The sequence below is a fragment of the Lycium ferocissimum genome, chromosome 10 (genome assembly GCF_029784015.1).
Source record: "Lycium ferocissimum isolate CSIRO_LF1 chromosome 10, AGI_CSIRO_Lferr_CH_V1, whole genome shotgun sequence".
In the NCBI taxonomy this organism is placed as follows: domain Eukaryota; kingdom Viridiplantae; phylum Streptophyta; class Magnoliopsida; order Solanales; family Solanaceae; genus Lycium; species Lycium ferocissimum.
Genome location: NC_081351.1, coordinates 55,153,533 through 55,164,945, shown reverse-complemented (window position 1 = coordinate 55,164,945; position 11,413 = coordinate 55,153,533). Strand labels below are relative to the sequence as shown.

Below are 11,413 nucleotides of genomic sequence, written 5' to 3'. Positions count from 1 at the left end.
GTCTGAATAAATCTTACTCTCTCGTTCACTTTTACTTGTCAATATTCTAAAAATAGATTTTCACTTTTACTTGTCACTTGTAGCATATCAAGCGAAGACAATTTATTTTTTCCTGTTTTACTCATAGTATTAATTATTCACTTCAAATCATTTTTCAAATCCAATAAAAATATGCATAGTTAATATGGTACGTTAGTAAATTATGTACTCCATTTATTATTTCTTAAACAGCGTGAAAAGTCCAAAGTGAACAAGTAAAAGTGAACGGAAGGAGTATTCATTATGATATTAAACAAAGTCTTAAATATCATTAACAGGTACTTTTGTATCGATAATCTTCACCATTATTCTATCTACAACCATCAGTCATTACTACTAACCACCTATGCTATCAAAACTATGTTATCGTCACTAATCACCAACCACCTTAGCCATCACAATAACTAGTGCCAACCACTATCAGTCGCTACCACACCTACCACCTCATTCATTATAATTATATCCACTGTTATCACCGCCACCACAACCACCATCACTATCAGTCACTGCCACGACTGTGACCGATTTCTACTACCAATCACCTCCACCATCACAACTAGCAACGCTGCTAACTACCATCAACACATCGTCAATCACCACACATTCTTCAGCCACCAACACCACCACCACGCCAACTACAAACATCAACTAACTCTACCATCACAACCACCACTATCAACCGCCACCATCATGCCAGTTACTGTAACACCAACCACCTCCACCATCACAACTATCACCACCGCTAACTACCATCAACACATTGTCAATCACCACACATTCTTCAGCCACCACCATCACCACGCCGACTACAAACATCAACCAACTCTACCATCACAACCACCACTATCAACGGCCACCATCATGCCAGTAATTGCAACACTAACCATCTCCACCATCATAACTATCACCACATTCATTACTAGTCACTAACACAAACCATCACCACCACCACCACCACCACCACTACTACAAACCATCACTAGAGAACGTACATGTTTCTATTGTTTATTATCAAAGAGCACCTGGCTGAACTCAAAAGATTCTTTAATATTTTGAAATCGAAAGTTGAAGTCAGCCAAACGCCCATAAATAAGAGCATTTGGGGAGAAGCAAAGACATCATCAACAACACCTCTCAAGAAAAAAACTCCATATTCCCCTTCTCTTTCATCAAATGCCTCAATCCCTTTCTCAGTCCAAAACCCCCGTAATATAAACTTCTATTGTAAAATAATATTAAGTTTTCACTACTTCTCTCCTAGTGTGAAGTAGTTTTTGGGGTTCCCCGAAAGGGAAACCTCCCTCCATCTTCAAGTCATGTAAGTTTTATTAACTATATTTCTGTACTATTCTCCCTATTATGTAAATTATGTCCATGTTTATATAAATACTATGTTTTACGTAATTGCTTGTTATTATGAATCTGTTACTCTTAGTATATGGTTATTCTCTTAACTTCTTAATGAACTCGATGGATTAACCTGTAAGTTTCTAGGTGCTAAGAGGCCGTTAAAATGTCCAAAAATGATTTAAGACTAATCATGGCCATGCGACTGGGGCGTGGTTAAAGAAGAAGGTTATTAAGAACAACGGTTAAGGAAAGAGATGAACAGTGAAACAAGATTTATAACTGGACAGAATCCAGATTATTATTAAAAAAAAAGGGAGATAAACATAAACTTAGAAATATAACTACATGATAAGAGGACATCTAGAAGTACTGAATATGATTGTTTAAACATTTGATAAAAACCACCTTATTTTCTTTTTTAAATTTATATATATATATATATATATATATATATATATATATATATATATATATATATATATATATATCTAATATCATTATTTTTTATTTGAATTATATATCTATTATGTTTTCGTAAATAAATTGCATATTCAGATATTGAAAAACAAACCATCTTAATCATTCAATGTCAGATAATGAGACTACATCTTAATCATTCCGACATATACTCAAATGTCTTAATCTTAATAAAAATAAATGAGGCCTAAAAAGTCCAAACCTTAGGGACAAGAAGAATATAAACATACTCTTATATACATTAAATACTATACAAAGCAATGGAAGGAGAAAAACAAAAACTTACTGAAAATAGTTAACATCTCAAATTTAACAATAGAGAACTTCCAATTCCCTATTCACCAATTATTATCTAAAAAAATATATCAATTTCTAAAACACCCGCCGAAAACGGATAATTTCTTGAACTCTGGTGGAACCATAGCCATCCATGGCTTTCTCTTTGTTCACAACTACAACTACATCATCAAGCTTGTCTCCTCACTGCCAAGCTCGACTCAATACCAGTCGCAATAGAACCAACCCAAAGCGCGTGTCTACAAACACAAACAGAAGAAAGCAACAAAAACCCAATCCCCCTCAACTCAAATCCGGTGAGTTTAGACCACCACCACCAATTACCACCGCCACTGGTGACACTGCCACTACCTTCACGCGCTTACCCCCAAAAGATGACTTTTTTAGTCCAAAACTTCAAGATTCAACTGAAATTACTCTCTTTGAGTCAACTAAACCAACCCCATCTAAGAATCTTGAAAAACAATTGGATTTGTTGGATGATGACAATGTGGAGAATTTAAGGTTTGATTATGGAAAGTTCGAATTGTACGAGGTTAAAGATGATTCTGAGGATGAAAATGATGAAGTGGATGGTGCAATGGAAGGTACTAAAAGTAGGGTATTTGAGGGTAGTGGGAAGTTTGAGTTGTACGAGGTTGACAATGATTTTGATGAAAATGATGATGAGGGGGACAGTGAAATGGAAGGTTCTAAAAGTGGGGTTTTTGAGGGTAGTGGAAAATTCAAGTTGTACGAGGTTAACGATGATTTTGAGGATGATGATGATGTGGGGGGCAGTGAAATGGAAGGTTCTAGAAGTGGGGTTTTTGAGGGTGGTGATGTGTTTGAAGGGGAAGGTAGTGATATAAAGGAGAAGGAGAAAGGGGTTCCAGCAGTAATGAGGTGTTTCGATAGGGCGAAAATATATGTAAAAGCAGGTGATGGAGGGAATGGGGTGGTGGCATTTAGAAGGGAGAAGTTTGTTCCATTAGGTGGACCATCAGGTGGTGATGGAGGGAGGGGAGGAAATGTGTATTTGGAGGTAGACGGGTCGATGAATTCGTTGTTGCCTTTTAGGCAAAGCGTGCATATTAAAGCTGGAAGAGGAGGGCATGGTCATGGAAAGAAGCAATTTGGGGCAAAAGGCGAAGATGTAGTGGTAAAGGTTCCACCAGGTACTGTCGTTAGGGAGGCTCAGGAGGGTGGAATTCAAGGGAATGTACTTTTCGAGTTGTTGCATCCAGGACAGAGGGCATTGCTGTTGCCTGGTGGAAGAGGTGGGAGAGGGAATGCCTCTTTTAAGACAGGGATGAATAGGGTGCCCAAAATTGCCGAGAACGGAGAAGAAGGTCCGGAGATGTGAGTATCTCTAATGAATATCGTTTATGCTCTTTACACTTCGGAATTTTTGATTGTATCTTTTAGGTACATTCTGCAGCTAACTATATAGCAGTATGATATTAGATTGTCATGAGTTGGAAAAATGAACAAAGCCTATCATTTGTGGGTCTATTAAGCTGTCATCCTTAATTTTGAATTCCAATTAAGCTAGGACTATATCCTAGTCAGATTTCTTTCGTATTCCATTATTTATGTATCTTGCAAGTAACAGTCCTATTGATCAGGTGGTTAGAGTTGGAGCTTAAGTTGGTTGCTGATGTCGGTATAGTTGGAGCGCCAAATGCAGGGAAAAGTACATTTCTCAGTGTTATAAGTGCTGCTCAGCCAGCTATTGCTAATTATCCCTTTACCACTTTGCTCCCAAATTTGGGCGTAGTTTCATTTAATTATGATGCTACTGTGGTCGTCGCTGATCTGCCTGGTCTACTCGAAGGGGCACACCGAGGTTTTGGTTTAGGCCATGAGTTTCTTCGGCACTCAGAAAGATGTTCAGTCCTGGTACAAGCTTTTCTAAAGTGTTCTTTCTTTGCATAAATAATTCGAATGTGTTCCAATTCTGCATAACTGGAACTATTAGTGAGTTGTTGGATCAGATAAAGATTTTGGCATATTACCATATTCTTATATAGTGTGCATTTTGTAATTTGAATATGCTTGCTATGTTATAGCTAATTCGTGATGAAACTTAATGTGAGAGCTTTTAATCTAGAAATATTTATTTGGAAAGGTTAAATTGATTGCCAACTGTAAAGGGAAGCCCAGCACCAAGCATTCCTCGTTCACACAGGGTCGGGGGAAGGGCTGCACCCCAAAACTTGCAAAATGTATTTTGATTATTCTTTTCTTGTTTCAAGTTTGTAGTAGCTTTGTGGTTTTCTTATTGCAAAGGGAAAAAAACATAGGGCTTCATATTTAGCTACCCTTTCCTTTTCCGCAACATGGAATCACTGTACTATGTGCTTAGGCCCATTGACATGAGCGACAGACAAAATTGAAGAGGTGTTTTCTGGGTAAAGATGTCTTCCCTCCCCCAATTACTTCGTGCATCCGATATATTTCATAGTGTACTTAAAAATTCCAATTATTTCACTAGAGCCTTTCTTTACCCTTTTATTATTCTGATATTGAGCTAATATGTTTGACTAATTGATGGAACTTTTATTTGGAGAAAGGTGCACGTGGTTGATGGTTCATCTCCACAACCGGAATATGAATTTGAAGCTGTTCGTCTTGAACTGGAAATGTTTAGTCCTGAACTTGCTGAAAAGCCTTATTTAGTGGTTTACAACAAAATGGATCTCCCAGATGCATATGAGAACTGGAAGACATTCAGGGACAGTCTGAGATCTCGTGCAATTGAACCCTTTTGCATGAGTGCAGTGAAAAGTGAGGGTACACATGAAGTTATTTGTGCTGCTTATGAGCTTGTTCGTAGAAGAAAAGAAGCTGCTAAAGAAGAAGGTAAGCGTTTCTTATGTCTGTATTGTTATGATTTTACCCGTGGGCATGATTATGCTAAAATGCCTTTCATGCAGAGGCGGATCTAGGATTTGAAGGTGGTGGGTGCCACAATTTTCTTCAATGTACATCTTGTTAGGAACGTGTATTTGGGTCGGGTTCATCTCTTTTTAGTTTATTCGGGTCAACTTAATAGGCTTTTTTTTAATTTGCAAATATGAAAATTACATCTCAAAAATCAAGAAACGAACATAATTAGCATCTTAAATAAGGAATCACACTCATTAACACTCATTAACAACAGAAGTAAAGTCAACATTTTCACCAAGGGACTTGCATCTCTTATGCATATTAAAAAATGAATTTGCACAAGTAAAATAACACCTTCAAATTACGCCAATCAAAATAAGAAAAATAATAGAAAAACTCTTCAATAGGTAAATACACCCCATAAGTAAATGTAGAATTAGATAAACTAAAAGTTCTAAAAAATAAATCATAAATTTCATGTTTTTTCTAAGCGATTAACTTACGAAATTTCCATCACAATTTAAGTAGTAAAAGTGATTTAAATTGATTTTAACAATTATAGAATAGCATAAATTTTTATTATACACTCCCTCCGTCCATTTTTATTTGTCCATTATACTAAAAATATATGTCCACTTTTACTTGTAGATTATATAGTTTGAAAAACCAAGACATAATTTACCATTTTATATCTATTTTACCCTTATTATTAAGTATTCCAATTCATTTCTCATTTTATTTATTGCTTATTAAGAGTGTCCCAAGTCAGATATAGACAAGTAAACATGAACGGAGGGAGTAATAAACAAAGAAATTATAAAAAAAAAAAAAAATTGAAGTTTGATCTCAATCCAAAATTCCCATTGAGACCCAAGTTTTTCGATTTAAATACTCACAAATTTGAGATTAAGAGAAATGCTTAATTTAAGGGATTTTGAAGTTTCTATTTGTGTGTTCTCGCTAGAGATCACAGATAAAATAATAGAAAAGAGGAAGCAATATAAATAATAGAAAGATAAATAGAAAATTGGGAGGGCCGAAAAGGGAATTACTGGTACAAAGGAAGTACAAAGCGCAAAGAAAAATGGGAGTCAAAAAATGCTCAAGATACATTCAAACTTGTGTCTACCAGTCGTGGCACCTTTGTCTAATTTATAAAATCGAGAGTGGCAGGATCAAATATTTAACCTAATTTAAGCAAACTACAACATAAGTATATAAAAAAAATTATTAATCGAGGGGGTGCCATGCCACCCCAACCCGAAAGGGTGGATCCGCCCCTGCTTTCATGTTCAGTTAATTTGTTTTGACAAGTGCAATTAAATTGCTCAGGTGTCTGTTCTAGCTAAATAAATATTCCTATAAATTTTTTTCCTACTTTTGGGTTGTCCTAAAATGTTGTCCATTTCATAATTATCACATTTTAAATACACAGAAGTTTCAAATGCCCCGACTTTACCTTTCTCCATACTTTATCCTCTCTTCTACCTTTCCATAATGCAAAAGTAAAAAATGGCATCCATGTTTCTCAAGAAATAATGAACAATTCATGTATTCACTATGCTCTTACTACTTGAGCTTAATTAAAAAAGTGGAGTATCAAATTAGGATGGATGGAGTAACACCCAAGAGTGTGGCCTAGTGGTCAATGAAGTGGGTTAAGAATCATGAGGTCTCAGGTTCAAATCCTAGTAAAGGCAAAAGCACTAGATGATTTCTATCCATTTGTCTATGTCTTGGTGGACAGAGTTACCCTATACCTGTGCTGGTGGGAGGAAGCAGGTACCCTTGTGGAATTAGTCGAGATGCGTGCAAGCTGAACGGACAACGTGGTTATAAAGAACATAAAAAATTAGGAACGGATGAAGTAACATATATTAAATTTTGAATGAACACCTTTCCGTATCCTCGTAAAGGGAGTGACCAAGTTGTATGTCAGTCATCGAGAATTGCTCCATAGCAATTGGATTGCTTCGTTCTTTGTGAATGTGACATATGAAATGAGAGTTTTTCTGCCTCCTTCCCCCAGGGTAAACTCCTATAGTCTTTTTGGAGGAAATAAAACAAGTGTTTATCAAGAAATAAATAAAAAAATAATAAGAGGAAGAATTTGAGGGTTCCCGTGAGGTTTTTCTGTTCAGTATATTCAGCACTGAGTTTCATCTATTGTTGTTAACTGCATGTCAAAAATTTAAAAGGGGCGGAGGGGGAATAGTGCCCAGTTCTTTGATTGTATTGGTTTTAATTTCTTGTACAGTGAGAACAGACACAGTAAACTTGAACTATGTTGCTGACTTGGTGAAAAAGAAGCGAAATGCTCCCATAAACGAGTTTGAGATCACCCATGATAGTTCTTCCAAAACTTGGTATGTTCAAGGATCAGGCCTGCAACGTTTTGTCCAAATGACAAACTGGAGGTATGGATCTTGCTGTTCTCTGATCGTGTCTTCTTTTACCTTCTTGTTTATTGCCTTTTACCAAGCGCCTTTCCCCCCTATTTCATTTGGATTAGCATCTCTATGGAAATACGTTTTGGTTGTAGCATGCTGGCCCTGAAGTTAATTGCATTTTCTTGTATCATAGCTGAGACTAGTCAACATTTTCAGGTTGAGTTGAACTTTTTCTAGTGGTCTCACATATCATCCTAAATTTAGGTGTACGGAGATTTTACATTGGTAGATGATATATAGTCCTGAAGCCCGGTCCCGTCCATTTCCTTGCTTCAAGGCTCCTGTTTTAAATCAAGTTTTATTAAGCTTATCAAAATTACATTGAGTTCCATTAAAAAGGAATCTTGTTCTCTGTGGCAGATATATGGATTCAGACAGAAGATTTCAACACGTTTTGGAGGCATGTGGTGTGAATAAATCTCTGCTCAAGCTTGGTGTGAAAGAGGGTGACACCGTCGTCGTTGGAGATGTATGCCTATGCTACTTTGCTTCCTTATTCCTAGCTCATCTTAGCCACTAGACTGCATAATTGCTTCTTTTCCCGTAATTTGCATTGAACTTAATTGCTGATAGCTTCGTATTCTTTAACTTAAGTTCGTATATTCAAGGCTTACCAGTACTTCACATAGCTTTTTTTGCATGTCATGATAAAAAATCGTTTACATCCTCGGTGATATGTTGCCTTAACTGAGTGAATAGGGTTCTTGCTATGCTTTTTCTCATTTAGCAGCATATTTTCAGTTTTTGCTGATAATATATGTGCAAGTGTTGGGGATAATATGACTGAGTTTTGCATCATTCTTTCACAGATGGAGTTGGAGTGGCATGATTATGATAGTGCAGGCTCTATAAGTAGGAGGAAGTGGGCTGCAGAACCAAGTCGATAATTTCATGGTTGCTCTTTCAAATGTGCTGCTGATCAAAAAATCGTACAAAAGACTAAACATCCTTCATGTGGCATTTCCCAGAACTTAAACCAGAGCTGCTGACAATCTTCTTATATTATACATCTGCACCACGGTCAAGACATGTAAGTACTATAATTTTGTTCAAGACATTGCATAAAAAATCGTTTCCTTTGTGCTAATGTGAATTATAGGGATCGTCATAAACTTATACTCGCTTTCTGAGTAGGTTCATACTCTCAAGTTGTGAATAATCCAATCAAGACATTACATAAAGAAATTCTTCCCTTTGTGCCAATGTGAATTATAAATTTGCGATCGTCATAAACTTATATCCGCTTTCTGCGTAGCTTCACACTCTAGTTTTGAATAATATAATGATGCCTCCAATTTAGCAGAGCATTTTCGGTCAAAACACCTTACAGTGCTGCAAGAGGAGTGGGGCCAGAAGATATGGGACCACCTCGGAACATCTTCGTCTCATGCCGGAATAATGCAGCTTCTTCTTTCTGGTGCAATGATATGCATCATTATCCCCATTTGTTAATTTATGACAGTGACAGTGGAGTTATGTGATATTATATTTTTTGTCCATTTAGAAACATGATCATGGTCAGTGAGGTCATATAGCCGCCCTACTTATTTAGGACTGAGACATAGTTGTAATATCTTAAAGTTTCAAATGACCATATATAAGTAAGTTGATAATAGTTGTTGTAATTGTTTTTGGTGAAGTTCCTCTTCTAATTTTTATTCTTCCAACATTACTAGAGGATTATGAATCTTATAACAATCTTCCATCATTATTCAACACATAAGTATGTGTTATATTCTTGCATAACTAGTTTGTGATCCAAACAATACCTTAATGTCTCAGAAGTACTTTGCTCCCCCGCCCTCCAAAATCTTACCACTACCCCTGCCTTTTTTTTTCCCCTCTGCCCTGTTTCAGGCTTTTTCACAATTTTCCTTCAGTTTTATAGTTTGATAGCTTTGGTTTATTAATTACTACAGACATATCTTTTGGAACACAAGATAGTTGAAATGGGAAAATACAAGTTGGTTTTTGCATTTTGATAGAGGGCCTAGTACTGGTAAAGTAGTTAAAAAAAGAAGGGAAGATTCCCTATAATCATATTTTTTTTAAAAAAATTTAATCTATACCACATTGCAATGCACATGCGGGGATACACATACATGAACTACTTTCGTAGGATAAGGTCCAAGGAAGACTGTAATAACTTACACTAGAAATGTGGAGAAATGAAACATATAAAGTAGGGACAACTACGTATATATACATCTTAAGGAGAAATATTTACGAAACGTGAAGATAGTTTTATATTTACAAAACATAACATTACAAACCCTATACAAAACATGCTTTTTTTAAAAAAAAATGAAAAAATATTTTTTTAATATTTTTTTTCGCTCAAAATTTTATGTATGAAAGTTGTATCTCGCTCAAGGCTTAAAAAGTTCTCTCAAAATTTAGTGTATGAAAACGGTATGAAAAATGTATGAAATATGTATATCTCATTCAAGGCTTTAAAAATCCGCTCAAAATTGTGTGTATGAAAACAATATGAAATTTGTATCTCGCTCAAGTCTTAAAATTTCGCTCAGATTTTTGTGTATAAAGTTTATATTAGATTTCTGTAAAATTAATACAATTACAACAACATGGTATACAACTTTGATACAACATTCAAGACTTAAAATAATCGCTCAAATTTTTGTGTATGAAATGTGTATATCTTACTCAAGGCTTAAAAAGTTCGCTCAAATTTTATGTATGAAGTGTGTATATCTCGATCAAGGCTTAAACATTACACTCAAAATTTTATGCATGAGAATGGTATGAAATGTGTATATCTCGCTCAAGACTTAGAATTTCATTCACATTTTTCGTATATAATGTTCATATTAGGTTTCTGAAAAATTAATACAACTACAACAACATTGTAACAACTTTCATACAATATTCAAGGCTTAAAGTTTTTGCTCACAACTGTATGAAATTAGATTAAAAATTTCGCTCATACATACACATTTCATACAGCTTTCATACACAAAAATTTGAGGTAATTTTTTAAGCCTTTGAGCAAAAAAATTAAAAAAATATAAAATTATTTTAAAAAAAAATATATAAAAATTATTTTTTTTATTAATTTTTTTAAAAAATATATATTTTTTTAAAAATAATATATTTTCTGGAAAAAAATAAAAAAACGAAAAATATATGAAAATCCGTCATGTTTCGTAATATATCGTTATGTTTTGTAAATAAGGAAAACTATCATCACGTTTCATAAATATTTCTCGTATATATATATATATATATATAGTATGTCCGGCTGAGTTTATTGGAGTTGAGACTAAATTTGAAACGAGGACTTGGATGAATCTATTATTATATCTACTGTGAGTCTGTGACCACCGCCATCACATATGATTTGCTTTTTTCTCGAATGATATATCCATGAGTAATTTTGAAGTTTATGGGTTTCTATAATAATTTCAAGTTAACGTAAAATACTAATTGGATTCACAATCAACTACTTATAATTTTTTTTTGTAAATTTCTTAATACAAATACAAGGTATGAACAAAAGTCATTGGGCTCCCGTGAACCCACACGTCAAGGACTAGATCCGCCGGTACACTAAAGTCCAACATATTCACGAGATGAATATTGTAGAGATACGGATGCTAAGGAGGATATATTATCATAAAAAATTGCATGAGATTAAAAATAGTCATATGTTCGCGAGGAAGTGCAAATAGCATACTTTGAGCTTTATTTTTAGGGTAAAGGGTCAAAAATGCCCCTCTACTTCGGGAAAAGGGCTAAAAATATCCTCCGAACTAATTTTGGGTCAAAAATACCCCTTCCATTATTAAAGTTTTCAAATATACCCTTGTCTTAACGGAAATCTACAACATAACCTGATTTCATTTTTAAACCTGCTCCATTTAAAACCGATCCAACTAAATAAAAAACGCATATGGGTTGCCCGCTCC

At 35.0% G+C, this 11,413-nt stretch overlaps 1 protein-coding gene across 4 annotated transcripts; it reads left to right on the top strand.

Moving 5' to 3' along the window:
* Positions 1-2,202: 2,202 nt before the first annotated feature.
* LOC132034334 (GTP-binding protein OBGC, chloroplastic) lies at positions 2,203-9,123 on the top strand. Of its 4 annotated transcripts, none has more exons than XR_009409051.1 (7): positions 2,203-3,504; positions 3,771-4,044; positions 4,719-5,007; positions 7,292-7,451; positions 7,845-7,953; positions 8,294-8,514; positions 8,788-9,123. XR_009409051.1 is itself a non-coding variant. In XM_059424648.1 (6 exons), exons 1-6 carry the CDS (start codon positions 2,297-2,299, stop codon positions 8,369-8,371), a joined length of 2,118 nt encoding a protein of 705 aa, XP_059280631.1. In that variant the 5' UTR covers positions 2,203-2,296; the 3' UTR covers positions 8,372-8,617. The 4 variants fall into 4 exon arrangements, 1 of the variants encoding a protein (XP_059280631.1); XR_009409050.1 differs by having other exon boundaries at positions 8,785-9,123; XR_009409052.1 differs by having other exon boundaries at positions 8,740-9,123.
* The last annotated feature ends 2,290 nt before the right edge of the window (positions 9,124-11,413 follow it).

Bases quoted from the DNA above. Each gene is read 5' to 3' on its own strand.
- LOC132034334 (XM_059424648.1), top strand. From the start codon at position 2,297: ATGGCTTTCTCTTTGTTCACAACTACAACTACATCATCAAGCTTGTCT. The intron at 4,045-4,718 runs GTACAAGCTTTT...ATTTGGAGAAAG, and splicing joins CAGAAAGATGTTCAGTCCTG to GTGCACGTGGTTGATGGTTC. The intron at 7,954-8,293 runs GTATGCCTATGC...ATTCTTTCACAG, and splicing joins ACACCGTCGTCGTTGGAGAT to ATGGAGTTGGAGTGGCATGA.